The sequence below is a fragment of the Elephas maximus genome, chromosome 12 (genome assembly GCF_024166365.1).
Source record: "Elephas maximus indicus isolate mEleMax1 chromosome 12, mEleMax1 primary haplotype, whole genome shotgun sequence".
Taxonomy (NCBI): Eukaryota; Metazoa; Chordata; class Mammalia; order Proboscidea; family Elephantidae; genus Elephas; species Elephas maximus.
The window spans coordinates 37,333,145-37,347,064 of record NC_064830.1 but is presented as its reverse complement, the minus strand read 5'-3'; the positions used below and the strand labels follow the sequence as shown (position 1 = coordinate 37,347,064).

General features: G+C 38.1%; 1 protein-coding gene across 8 annotated transcripts in view; it reads left to right on the top strand.

The window, feature by feature from the left end:
* The window catches only part of LDAH (lipid droplet associated hydrolase), a 141,128-nt gene that overhangs the window by 50,667 nt on the left and 76,541 nt on the right, over positions 1–13,920 (top strand). For all 8 annotated transcript variants that reach the window (XR_007519750.1, XM_049904824.1, XM_049904821.1 and 5 more), the window contains one exon: positions 8,957–9,126. Coding sequence is in view for 7 of the 8 variants with exons in the window: in XM_049904824.1 (XP_049760781.1) it covers positions 8,957–9,126 (170 nt within the window). In the remaining variant the exon portion in view is untranslated. The remainder of the gene's footprint in view (positions 1–8,956; positions 9,127–13,920) is intronic.

The window sequence follows — 13,920 nt, the reverse complement described above, 5'->3', positions numbered from 1 at the left end:
TATACGCCATGGTCCTTAGTGTAAAGAAGCTCTCAGTCTCGACATTTAGAAAAAGGATTAAGTGACAAACTGGCCTGCTGAGCATGTGGACACTTACAGGGTGAACACAAGAAAGAACACAGTAGGGGTTAGAAAAGACTTTGTGGAGTAGGTAGGTTTTGACAGTTGAATAGGATTTAGATTTAGTGGTGGAGGGAAACCAGAGGTGTACCAGGTAAAAGAAGTAGCAAAGCAGGGAGTGAGATTCAGTAAACGTGATACTCAAGGCCAGACTGGGAGAGATCTTGAAAGCAGACCGAGAGCTAGCACTCTATTTGGTAAAAAGCTGAAAGCCTTTAAATAGAGGATGTGGTACTACAGAGTTACAAAGTACCTGCATGTAACTTATGAGAATTCTACTATGTTCACGGTTCCAAAATTTTTTAAAAATGAGAGAAAAATAACAAGTTCTATAGGCATCCATTCAAGAGCTTTTTGTTTTAAAGGGTGCCCTTTAGTGGATGTGAGGTGGGAGCAGGGTGGCTTGGCTGTAGCTTGCTTGCCTGGTTTGTTTTGGGTTTTGGTATGCCTCTCCTGTGGTGTGCCTTATACTTACTGAGCTTCCAGGTGTTAAAAATATAGTACTATAAGTTTATATTTTGCTTATGCACTCTTTATTACCATGTATCCTTCATTCTTTTAAACATTGATGTACAAGCTCAAATACACAAAAACCTGTGCTCTAGGGATAATTTAAGTGATGTTAAGGCTAGTTTTAATTATATTTAATTTTGACCAGATAACTTTGACTATACCTCTGAATCAGGTACTTTTTTTTTTTTTTCTCTTTTAAAATTTGAATATAGTAACAAAAAATGTAATTACATCTGTGAACTCTTCTGGACACCCTATAAAGAAGATTATTTTAAGCTATTACTCATTTGGGTAAATGCTTTGCAGGTCAGATAAACAGTAGTATTAATTTACCTAGTTTAATCTAATTTTATCCATATATTTTGGCGCTGATTTTTTAGCTCCAAGAAGTAATGTTGTGTAATTCATTTATTTTCAGACTGTGTTAGCTTTCCTTATTGTGTCTGTATATTAAAAAGTTATACATGCTTATTGTAAAAAGTTTCAGATAATACAGGAAAGCGTAAATAAGAAAGTGAAAATCAGTGTCTATAATTTAAGGTTGAAAAAGAATGCTACAACTTCATACCTTCTTGTTTGAATTCCACTTAGACATTTTCAGCTCCAAACCAAGCAAACATTAGCACTTTGGCCCTGGGAGATGAGATTTCCTAATACTTTTAACACCTCGTGCAATAGCTGAGAGTTTTTGACAAGGCTGAAGCACCAAGAAGTATATTTTTATTTCAGTTTTTTTTTTTTCCCCCTATAACAATGTCGTCCTGAAGTGTGTATCTTAAACCTTAGCAAAATAATTACACTTAGATTCTGAGGGGTCTTTTCCCCCCATTTATTTGCTTTTTATTACCTGTTCAAAAATTTTAATTGGCATGTATTAAACACCAAGAACACCTTATTGAAAATGATGTAAAAAACAAATACTGAGATTTAAAAATAATTTACTGTTTACATTTCAGTTTTTAACTGGCATGGGAATGTTATAACGTTGCACCTGAGCAATAGTAAAACACAGGTTACTTCTTAAAATGTTTTCACTAAATGTTCAAGTTTTGCTGTCTGTCTTTGGCTCACCCTCAGAAGTCTTACCTGGGAGTTTTTAGAAGCTGGTACTTTGAAGTGTTGATCCTATTGAATAGCCAAGAGAAAGTTACCATTCAGAGTAGAGTTTTTCCCACATTCATGAACATCTGCAGATGTGCTGAATTTCTTTGGATACAGAAATTGGCCTATAAGTTGACCGATTGAGATTGTTTTAAGTGTAAAGTAAGAGGTAACAAAATAAAATGCAAACTGGATTAGTCACCTTTGTTCTTTGGTTCATATATAAGAATTTATTTGAAGAAGTGATGACAATGAAAAGATTTCTATTTTTATCTTTACCTGATTTTTGGCAGTTAACTCGAACTATAAACAATACACAACTTAGTTATTGGGAATTTAGGAAACAAATTACCTTCCTGCACACAGAGTGGAGACTGTCTGGTTCTGTGTTAGTATGGAACGTGGCTCTCTTTTCTTTTTCCTCTCGAAGCCATAGCTCAAACTTGGTGTGTCACTGCACTGTGACTATCACAGCTCCCTGACTCGTATCCTTTCCTAAATGCTCTGAATCAGTTTAATAATTTTTGAGTACCTGGTCTGGACTTGACTCTTTGTGAGCACTTAGAAGTACAACTGTATTTAAAATAAATCCTGCATTTTCGTTATTGCTAGTCAGGTAATGCCACCTCCCGCTGATGTTCTACATTTTCCGTTTTTAAGGCATTGCATGTAATATTGCCCTTCTCTCGGCAATCTCTCTCTACCTCTGTGGAAACAATTTCCAGTTTCCACTCTGTCTTGAGTTTTCAAAACAGCCAAACTTTGGCTTAGGGCTTCAAGCCATCAGATTTCTTCCACCACCACTTCCGCCTACTTTCTAAAAATCTTTTTACTTCCCTAATTATCTTACATTTAGAATCATAGCATTTTACAGCTAAAGTTTTCTACATCAAATCCCACTTTGAGCCCTTACTTTTCAAGGAAGAAAACTGAGACCCAAAGGTCACACAGCTAGTGAGTGGCAGAACTGAGTCTAAACCCAGCACTTTGATACTCACTTCAGCACTCTGATCCTGCTGGTAGGTCATCTCAGTTGGCTACCGCAAAGTGCTAATGAGACCAAGTTTTCAGATTTCATTACTATATCAGCTAATCCTCAGATTAACTCTCCCATGATCACAGGTATTTCCCTCTTCTGTGGCCCTTTTCCTGCTGTGACTCATAAGGGGACAGGGTAAATGGAGTATGGATGGAACAATGCAACTTGCTTAAATAGCTCAAAGTGCCTTTTTTGGTAGTATGTTTCAGTCTCTGCATTCTCTCTCTCTGTATGTGTGTGTATTTAGTCCTCCCTGAGCAGTTTACTTGAGAGCCATTTTCCACTTTGTTTTAAGACTAGGGTGTACTTTGAAAGCTAAATGTATATTATTACCTAGGAGTGAAAGATGTTAAGAGCGATAGTGAAGCAAAACTAAATAGATAGATTTGATTGCCTTGATTAGAAACATCTATTTCAGCAACCATCCATTTTGAAATGTGACTGAACATGAATAAAATGTATCACAGATACTTGCTGTGCTCTGAGATGTTTAAAAGATACTTCCTTATTGTTTTAAGTTTATTTCTTCAAATGTGCCCAGAGAAATCTGGGAGTTTAAGCCCATAGCTTTTCCTTTGTAAGGAAACTTGTATGTCAGCTTAGAATGTGGTTTTGCTACATTATCTGGTGCTTGCTCACAGAAACCTTCTTAGTAGAAACAGGCTTGTTTAACATGCTGAACTTCCAAAAGCTGCCAGCTGCCTTGGCCTGTTAACTGAACTCTGGCAAGAGAAGAGATAAGGTAAAGACTGAGGAAGTTAGGAAGTAGTGGAAAACCACCAGGGTACTCAGTGAAGGGTAATACTTTTGTCCTGTTCAAACTTCTTAATAGTGAGTAGTTAACTTGTCTTATTCTTACATTCTTACCTTGGTAAGAAAAGCCATCTATAATAGGCAGAAACTATGTATTGGATTACTTAGTGGATAGAGCAACAAACATCTAACTCAGGTATCACAGTGAGCTACCTGAAAGCATGCTGATGACGAAAACAAACCCTTAACTGTACATTAATAATTTTGAAAGTTGAAAATAGACTTGAAAGGTAATCCTTGATCTCAAACCCACTGCCGTTAAGTCGATTCCAACTCATAGCAACCGTACGAGTTTCTAAGGTTATAACTTAGATAAGCAGACTGCCACATCTTTCTCCCGCACAGTGGCTGGTGGGCTCGAACCACTGACCTTTCTGTTATTAGCCAAGTGCTTAACCACTGCACCACCAGGGCTTCCTAATCTTTCAACAGTGGTTCTCAGATTTGGCATGTGTCAGAATCACCTGGAGGGTTTATTAAACAACTTACTGGGCCCCATACCCAGAGTTGCTGCTTCAGTAGCTCTGGGGTGGGACCTGAGAATTTGCATTTCTAACAAATTCTCAAGTGAAGCCAATGCTTCTAGTCCTAGAACCACACTTTTAGAACCACTGCCTTAGCTCTTTGCCAGTAAACCCTAGTGAGGAAAATGAGCAGAACATGTCTGTAGTGTTTCTAAATTTCCAGGAAATGTCTTTAGTTCTTGTTTTAAATTGGTATTTCATCATTTTTAACTTTATTTTGAATATACCTATTGCTTTTTAGGCAGCCTGTATACAGCTGAGTTGATGACCTAGTAATTAAAGCTTGGGTTCTTTGCTACCTAATGAGAACAGTGCCATCTAGAGGCATTAGCCCAAAGGGCCACCACAGGGCCAGAGGAACTTGCGGTTTCTAGAGAGGGTAAAGAATGTATTGACAGCCTGCTAGTAGGTTATTTATTACGTGTGGTGCTGCGTGGGTATACAAAGAAATAGCAATGTTAGTCTCTGCCTTCTAAGGTAGTGGCTTTCCATCTGTGTTCTGAGTAGCCCAACAGTTCTAGGAAGGGTGAATAGGGCTCTGGGCCTCACCAACTCCCCCAACTCAACTGGAACAGTTCTGCTTCATCTGTTGTATGTTGGAGGTTATGTTTGCAAATGCATGCTGTGGTAATTTGCTTTGGATAGGTAGGACAGATATATTATTTCGCATCCAAGATTATTGTCCTGAGGTACAGGCTTTCTGACATGCAAAACATGGTGTAGGAAGTATGTAATCACTGAGAGAAAGGGCATACGCTATCACTACACATCAGATGTTGAAAGGAAAGTGTGTGTTTAGCTTCACGTTAACACACGTTAAAATTGTGAACAGTTGGAAATGATATTCAAGTGGCACCACATTATCACAATTATAAAATGAGTACAATTGGGAGAACAGATATTCACTAATGTCAGAAGGAGGTGGTTCAGGGAAAAAAAGTGTGAAAAGAAAATTTGAGAAATTAGAAATGTAAACACTTTCCAGCTCTGATTTACTAGAGTCAACTTACTCAACAACAGATTCATTTTCAACTATTTCAAGTCACCTGTTCAAAATGAAAGCTAGAAATCATATTGGTTTATTTTTAGCACATGAAAAAGTGATCTAAAAAAGTTCGACAGCCTTTCAATCAGTGGTTAGCTTGGGCCATGCTTATCTAGAGAAAGAATAAACCACGTCCACCTCTCCACCCCTTCTGCCATGCACTGCTTCCCCCTGACCCCCGCCAAAAAAAAAGAAAACCAGTAGAGCTTTCTTTATTGCCAGGACTGTGACTAGCAGAGAACATGGGGGTGAGATGGAATGACCAGATGAGCGCAAGGCAGGGAGAGTCAGTTTGACAAGTCTCAGGGCTCACAGTCACTAGAAATGAAAGCAAGTAAGTAACTAGGTGGGAAGCACAGAGCAAGAGAAGAGGTCAGGAAGGCAGTAAGCAAGACGCACAGCAGGACTGGGGAGTCAGCATTGCAGTTCACTTCTTTAGTGCTGCCCAGATCATGCCTCCCCTCTCTGCAGTCCTCAGATCTCTTCTCAGCTCACAGAATAGAGTTTAGTGTCCTAGTGGAACAGTGTCCTGTTCCACTTCTGTTCATAACCACAGAACTCATGGCTACTTCCAAAATAACACCTCACACTTTCACACTTTTAAGCCATTTGCTGTGTTGTTTCCTAAAGCTATATCATTATGTTCCTCTTGCTGAATTTTTCTGTCTTCTTTCCCACAATTCCCACTGAAATCTTCTGCAGACCACTGGTTTTAGTCACGTGGAAAGCATAATCTGAGGACCCTGGTTTTCACTGTCTGTTTGGAGAATCATAATTTAATAATTCATTATTAAGACCTGTGACTTACAAATTGTTTGTGTTTTAAGTAAGGTGGCAGTTTTAAGTAGGATGCCTGCCATGCCCTCACTGTGTTGAGCACTTCGGGAGTGAACAGAGCCATAGCAGTGTTTAGATACAGCGGGCTTAGGGAATACTTTGGGAGCCAGGGACAGGTGAGGCCTAAACTGTGAGAGTATACTTTCACACTAAAGAATTTGTATGTTCCTGTCGAAACAATGAGAACAATGGAAAGAAAATGACTTTAGATTTATTTTTTAAGAAGGTTACTCTGGTGGTAATAGAGAGCATTGAACGGAGTGGAAGAGACTGTTAGACTCCCCACCCTACCCTGGCATGCATAGACATGCACAAGGAGACCTGCTGGGGAGTGTTTTTACTGTGTTGGTGAGAAGCGTTAAGGTCTCTTAAACTATTGTAAGGTCAGTAGGGATAAAGGAGAGGATATAGATTTGAGAAATTTTGGGGAGAAAGAATCAACAAACTGAACTTAGTAACCAATTGGATAGGGGTGAAAGGGAGAAGCTGGGAGTATAACAACATTTCTAGTTGGGGAGCCTGTCCAGATTATATGTTTATTAATTGAGAAAGGAAATCCAGAAGAGGCAGCTTTGTTTTCTGTTTCCTACCTGATTTTAAATCACAATTTTACTACAGAGCCAACTATTAGGAGTCATGCTGTCATGAGGGCTGTATGTGATTTATTTGCTTACTTTTTAGTAAAGCTTTTTCTGTAGATACTTGAGGTATTTGTGGAAGGTTTGGGCAAAGAAATAGGCTAGAACGGTTTTTATCCAGCCAATATACATGGAATGAATAAGTTATCAATACATTAGTGGTCATACCAAGTTACCTCAGTACAGCAGAAAATGTCAGGGTATCATCTGTGTAGGTAGAGAGAATCATTTAAAAGTGAGAGGTGTTCACAGGAGATCTTTCCCATTGATGGCTGGATGGCTGGATAATAGCAGCAGGTCACTATCCTGTGTTCATTCATTCAACAACCATTGTATTTACTGTGAACCTCTTATGCTGCAATCACTGAGGGTATAACAGGGAACAAAAACCTTGTTGAGCTTACATTCTAGGAGGGAAGGAGTGGAAAGATTTAAGTAAGATATATAGAATGTTAAATGACAATATATGCTATGAAAAGAAGAAAGGCAAAGAGGGAGATTAAGAGTTTGTGTTGTATGTGTGTGGAAGGGATGTAATTTGGCAAAAATGAGTGCTGGTTTAAAGGAACAGTTTACTTTTCTACTTACGTCTTCCAATCTCAGTTCTTTAAACAAAAAAGTTATCAAAAATAATGAAGCAATGCCATGAATTCTCTTAGTTGCCTGCTAGTAATTTAGCAGAAACCAGTGGTTCTCAAAGTGTGGCCCTGGGAACAGCTGCACCAACATCTCCGGGAAAAGTAGAAATGCACATTATTGGGCCTCCACCTGGTCTTACTGAATCAGAAACTCTGGGAGGGGGACCCCAGAATCAGTGCTTTTACAAACCCTCCAGGGGCTTTTTTTTTTTTTTTCTTGTCCCTCCAAAATCATGAAATTTGGTTACTATTGGCCATGTTTGAGTGCTTTGTTGATGAGACGATAATGTGTTTTTTTGTTTTTTAATGCATTTTGTTTATTGCACTTTAGATGAAGGTTTATAGAACTAGTTTCTCATTAAACAGTTAGTACACATATGGTTTTATGACATTGGCTAACAATCCCACCACATGTCACCACTCTCCCTTCTCTACGTTGGGCTCCCTATTACCAGCTTTCCTGTCCCCTCCTGCTTTCCAGTCACTGCCCCTGGGCTGTTGTGCCCCTTTAGTCTCATTTTGTTTTATGGGCCATGAGTTTTTACATTAGTGATCTTGTACAATATTTGTCCTTTTATGATTGACTTATTTCATTCAGCATAATGCCCTCCAGATTCATCCATGTTATGAGATGCTTCACAGATTCATCATTGTTCTTTATTGCTGAGTAACACTCCATTGTGTATATATGTACCTTAGTTTGTTTATCCCTTTATCTGTTGATAGGCACATTTTGTTGTTGCCCCCTTAATTATGAGATTTTCTACTGTGGCTGGTAGAAATAGTAGCTATTTTCAGTCCAGGAATTATTCTGTTAATCCTTTCAGATAGTTCTTTCCCTAGCTTCTGGGAATGTGCCGAGGATCACTAGGTGGGTGGATTTACATCTGGGTTCTCAAGTCTGTTCCACTGGTCAGTGTATCTGTCATTGTACCAGTGCCAGGCTGTTTGACTACCATAGCTGTATAGTAGGTTCTGAGGTCAGGTAGAGTGAGTCCTCCTACTTTATTCTTCTTCTTCAATAGTGTCTTACTTATCCAGGGCTGCTTCTCTTTCCATATAAAATTAACGATTAGTTTTTCCATTGCTTTAAAGAATGTTGTTGGTATTTGGATCGGTATTGCATTATATTTGTAAATTACTTTAGGTAGAATTGTTATTTTTACAATGTTAAGTCTACCTATCCATGAGCATGATATGTTTTTCCATTTATGTAGATCTCTTTTGGTTTCTTACAGTAGTGTTTTGTAGTTTTCTCTTTATGGGCCTTTTACATCTCCAGGGGGCTTTTGATGCACACTCAAGTTTGAAAACCATTGGCCTAAACTAACAGTAGTTTGTGGGATAGTTGAAAGTTCATGGGCTTTGAGGACAGAGAGACCTGGGTTTGAATCTCACCTCTCCCACTTCTTAGGTATGTGACTGTCAGTGTGTCACCTAATTTCCATGAGCTTTGGGTTTTTCACCTATAAAGTGATGCTAATAATACTTCCTTTCCAGGGTTGTTGTGAGAATTGATTGATATAATGTAAGTAAAGTGCCTAATACTGTAACTGGCAAATTGTAGGCTTCAATAAATGGTAATTGCTGCTATGATTAATGGTTTTTCATTTTGTTTTTAGTTTTTTTCCACTGAAATAATTGTTTTCACTTATTGAATAAAAACATGCTCATATTTTTGCTTTTAGATTCAGATACTCAAGAAATTAAGGACATCTATGGACTCCGTGGTCAAATAGAGCACAAACTAGCTTTCCTGAGAACTCATGTGCCAAAGAAAATAAAACTTGTGTTAATTGGCCATTCAGTTGGCTGCTATATTTGCCTTCAAATGTTGAAATATGCTCCTGAGCTTCCAGTAAGTATCCTTTAGGAGGTGTTGTGCTTCCTTATGCATTTTCATAAATCCTCCTCATCTTTCCTTCTTTCTTTTGTTAACTCAGCCGACTGGCTCTTGTTTACCTGATGAATAAAACAGGGAGAGGAATGCCTGGTAGTTGCCTTATCTCCGTATTACTGTGGGCCTTTGTGAGTGCATGTTCGTGTAATGAATGCCTTGGAATCTAGACTTATATGGAGTTCTTATATTATACACATAACTTGCTGTCTTTTATAAAGTAATATTTAGAAGCAGTTACCAGCTTACATCAAGAGAAGAGTCTGTTTTTATTGGGAGTAGATTTGGCAAATGTTTATGTTTCCTTTCAGAGGGAGAAGAATTTATCATCAACATTGTCATCATCATCACTGATAGACAGGTATCCTTGCAGAACACCAAATTTTTGCTTAGTAAAAAGCTGGATCCTTAAACTTCTATTGTGTAGCTTGGCAGCCTTTTGAGACACACATTCATTCAGTAAGTCACTAAATACTCATTGGCTGCCACTATGTGCCAGATATTAAGGGAGGTACAGGAGACACAAAGATGTACTATTTAAAGTGCGCAGAAAAGCTAGTGAACTAGCAGATACCAGAGGCTTCAAAAAAAAAGAACAAAACTCTTACTAACATATACCATTGATATGACCCATTGAATCAATGCCATTCACAAGGTCATTTTATTGAGCAAACATATATTAAGCACTTGTCATGTGTCAGGCACTGTGCTGTGTATTGAGGACATTTCAGTGACTAAGATGGTCTTTGAGGTAAGAGACCGAAGTCTAATGGAGGAGACAGACTAGGCAATACATGTGATAATCTGCGTTATGCAAGTGCTGTATGTGTGGGAACACAGAGGAGAAGCACTTAACCTAGTCACCCGAACACAAGATAGAAAATGATCCCTTCATCAACCTCTCTGTCCTAGAATTGTGATTCTTCTCCCTCCGTGTGATAAATTACCTCCAGTGGGTTCTCATTACTCGTTTGGAATTTGTTCCTTTTCCCACCAGCTTGACACCCTTACTTTTTACTCGTAATTGCCCTTGGGAAAAGTACGACTATAGCTTCCCTGGCTGTGGTTTTTATGCCCAATGGAGGTTTTTAATTTTCTCTTATTGAGTATTAAAAAAATAAGTATTTTATTTCCAAGTGTAAATTCAATAAATTCAAGATTGCACTCCATTCACTGTATTTACTGCTTCTACTCTGCAAACCCTCCCACCAGCGTCTTAATCAGAAAACATGCTTTGTTTTTGTTTTTAGCTTCGAATCCCTTTTATGCCTTCTAAGTCTCCTCTAGTACTGTCATGTCTTGTGGTTACCATCTCTATAGTGCCCAGCCTAGCATGCCGTCTGTTCACACAGCTGTGAGCTCTGACTCTGGAGCTAGGACACCTAGGTTCAAATAATTGCTGTCACTTTTTTGTCTCTATGACTTTGGACAAGCTATCAAATTTCTCTGTATCTCAGTTTCCTCACCTGTAAAATAAGGATGCTAGTAATATTTTTTTTTTTTTTTTTTAGTAATAGGTTCCTGAAAGGACTTTTGTGAGGAATTATGTAAGGTACTTAGAATGGTGCCTGGAACATAAAAGTTCCATGTAAGTATTAGCTATTGTTATTATGGAAGTGAGAAAAGACAGTGGAATCATTGTCTCAGACATTAGGTTAAACTACTATATTATTTATCCATTGCTGTGTAACAAATTACCCCAAACACAGCAACACTGAACAATACACATTTAATATCTCACAGTTTCTGAGGATCAGGCATCTTAGCTGGGTTCTTTGCTTCAGAGTCTCTCACAAAACTGCATTTAAGGTGTCTGCCAGGGCTGTGGCTTCATCTGAAGGCTTGAATTGAGAAGGATTTGCTTCCAGCCTCACTTAACATGGTTGTTGATGGACTCAGCTCCCCTTGAGGGAACTAAGGGTTGTTGGACTGAGAACCTTAGTTCGTTGCTGGCAGTTGGACAGAGATCAGCCTCAGTTCCTTGCCCTGTGGTCCTCTCCTTCTTGATTTATCAGAGCAAACACAGAGGAAGAGCCAGAGAGTCATCTGGCAAGATGGAGGTCACAATCTGTAACTTAATTATGGAAATGACATCCCATCACTTTTGCTCTATTCCATTTGTTAGAAGCAAGTTACTAGGTCCAGTCCACCCTGAAGGGGAGAGGATGGCACAAGAGTGTGAACAGCAAGAGGTGGGGGTCCCTGGTTGCCATGTCAAAAGCTGCATAGCCCGCCACTATTGAAGTCAGGATTTCACTTGTATGGTCTACAGGCAAGCATGCAGATACAGAGACATACAAATTAAAATACTTAATCTGTTTCCTAGTATAGAAGTGACTTTTTGGTTATTATTTGTTCCAGGTGTTTAAAACTTTAAAAACTACATCGAAAGCGGTGCTTGCATATTAAAAATAATAATAGCATTACTATTTTATAAAAATAAGGAGGAAAATACTCATTTCTGGGTTTTTCACCATCTATTAACTTAATCACAGATCTGTCCTTTTGGTTTTTGTTTCAGATCCATTCTGCATGTAATGTATGGTTTCTCTTGTGTATATTGGAAAACAATTGTTCAGTACATTTGCTTTGAATCCCTCTCCATTCTGGCTTGCACTCACAGTGCCTGCTGAGAAGGTACAATGCATCCTAAGGACAGCGCTGTTTCTTACAGCTTCTCCAGCTTTATAACTTTCTAATTACTGTAGTGCTCGACTTTCAGGTGTGTCTGCTCTTGTAGGAGTAGCGATGAAAAGGAAAAAGAAGATGAAACATGAGCTTAACCTAGTGTGTTTGTGGAGACATAACTCATGTTGTGATTATAGTTTTCAGAGAGACGTGGGAAACCACGTTTTATCTTCTTAGAAAGGGTGTGTTCTAGAAAATAACAAGTGCTGTAAATTGTCCATAAAGATTTTTTGTTTTTTTTTTCTGGGGGTGGGGAGAAGGGTGAACATCTGTGTGATTTTTATTATTCAAAAGCTTTATCTGGTTTCAATAAACTCTATATTGTTGAATCTCTCTCTCTCTGTCTCCCACACTGGGGCCAGTTAATATTGGTGGTGTGATCCCTGCTGAAGTGTTGAAATTTCAGTGTCTCTGGGCTAGTCTAAGATGGCACAGTGCCTGCACGCCTGAAGTTCGCTTGACACGCTCCATTTAAGATGCATTTAACAATCAAATAAGTTTGTATAAGGCAGGGTGTTGCAATCTATAATCATTTTGCCAAAAATAAGTTAGCTGTTATGTTTTATAACATATGAAGTGTGATAATAAGAAACTTGTGTTTCTGCCTCTTCTGTTATTTTTACTGGAATTTTTGACTCCCATAAGATTTTTAGCACATATGTGTAGTTTAGTAGCTGGTTTATTTGTTTTTTATTTTGGTTTGGTTCTTTGCAATATTTTTGTTACTAAGTGTAAGAACCTTTGTCTTAAAATTGTTTTAAGAGGCATTTATTTCATATGTCAAATACATCGTCTGGCCTATGTTTTAAGATACTGGAAAATTAATTGCCTCTTTAAAAAATCTGGCATTTAAAAATGTTTGTATCTTTAAGCAAATTAGGTACCTATACTTTGGAAATGCTTCGGATATTTTGACAGTAGTTTCCAGAAGAGAAATTTTAAAAAGAAGCTTCAGAAAATAGGTATTTGGAAGTCTGTTAAATAGGAGCTGTCATGACTTATAATAATAAATACAATTTATTTTTTGACTTATAGAAACTTAGAACAGAGATGCTCTCTGGAGACAGCCTGGTCCCATCTTTCATGTCATAGGTAGAAGCTAAGAGGAAGGTACCTTGCCAGGATTTAGCCTCAGCTCAGCATGAATCCAGGGTGGGGTACAGTTATATCAGCTGTGGGTATAAAAAGAAGGTATCTGATGATTGTTTCAACCTTGGATGATAGCAGAGGCTACAGATAGTATATTTCCCTGCAGCATACACATCTAGATTCATGTGACTCATTATGTTGCCGTTTAAAAAAATGAGAGACCCCGTGAATGCTTAGCTATTTAGAGGGTGGAGGAGAATGGGAGCAAAAAAGTAGTAGTCTTATTCCTAGTATCCAGAATCTTCTTTTTCTCGTCATCCATGCTCTATATGTTTAAAATGTGTTATCGGGTTTTGCCAAGAAGTCTTTTGCATAAAGCTCAAGATTTGAGACTTGGGAACCCTTGACTCCTAGCAGGGCTCGGCAGTGAGTCATGGGGTGAACGTCAAGTAATTAGACTTACTTTCCTCTAAGAATTTCTGTAGCATATGATAACACTTACCCCCTTTCCATGGGTATTAGATCTTTTAAAACTCAATTTTTTATATTATTTGGCTTTCCTTGGGGAAAATGCACAATAATAGTTTCCTTTCTCTGTTCTGGTTGGCAGAGATACCTTCTTTTTTTAAGTGAAATTTCCAGATTAGTTGAAGTAGTCTATTTTTATAGACTATTTTTATCCAGTTGGATAAAAACTTGTCTAAAATATATTATTGACTTATCTGTCTTCTTCACCAATACGTATTGATTATAAAGGAATCTTTTTCTGAATGATTCGAGGACATCATTTTGATAGTCTTATTATGTTAAAATGTAGTCAAAGGAATTTTGCCTGTGTCTAAATTTCTTGGGTAATAGTGCTTTTCATTTTTAAATTCCTTATGTCTTTTTTATACCTTCTCTGTGTCCTCCCCCAATATTAGGTGCTACTTTACTTCTCTTTTCTAATTCTGATTCATTGCTACGAATTAGCTGTGG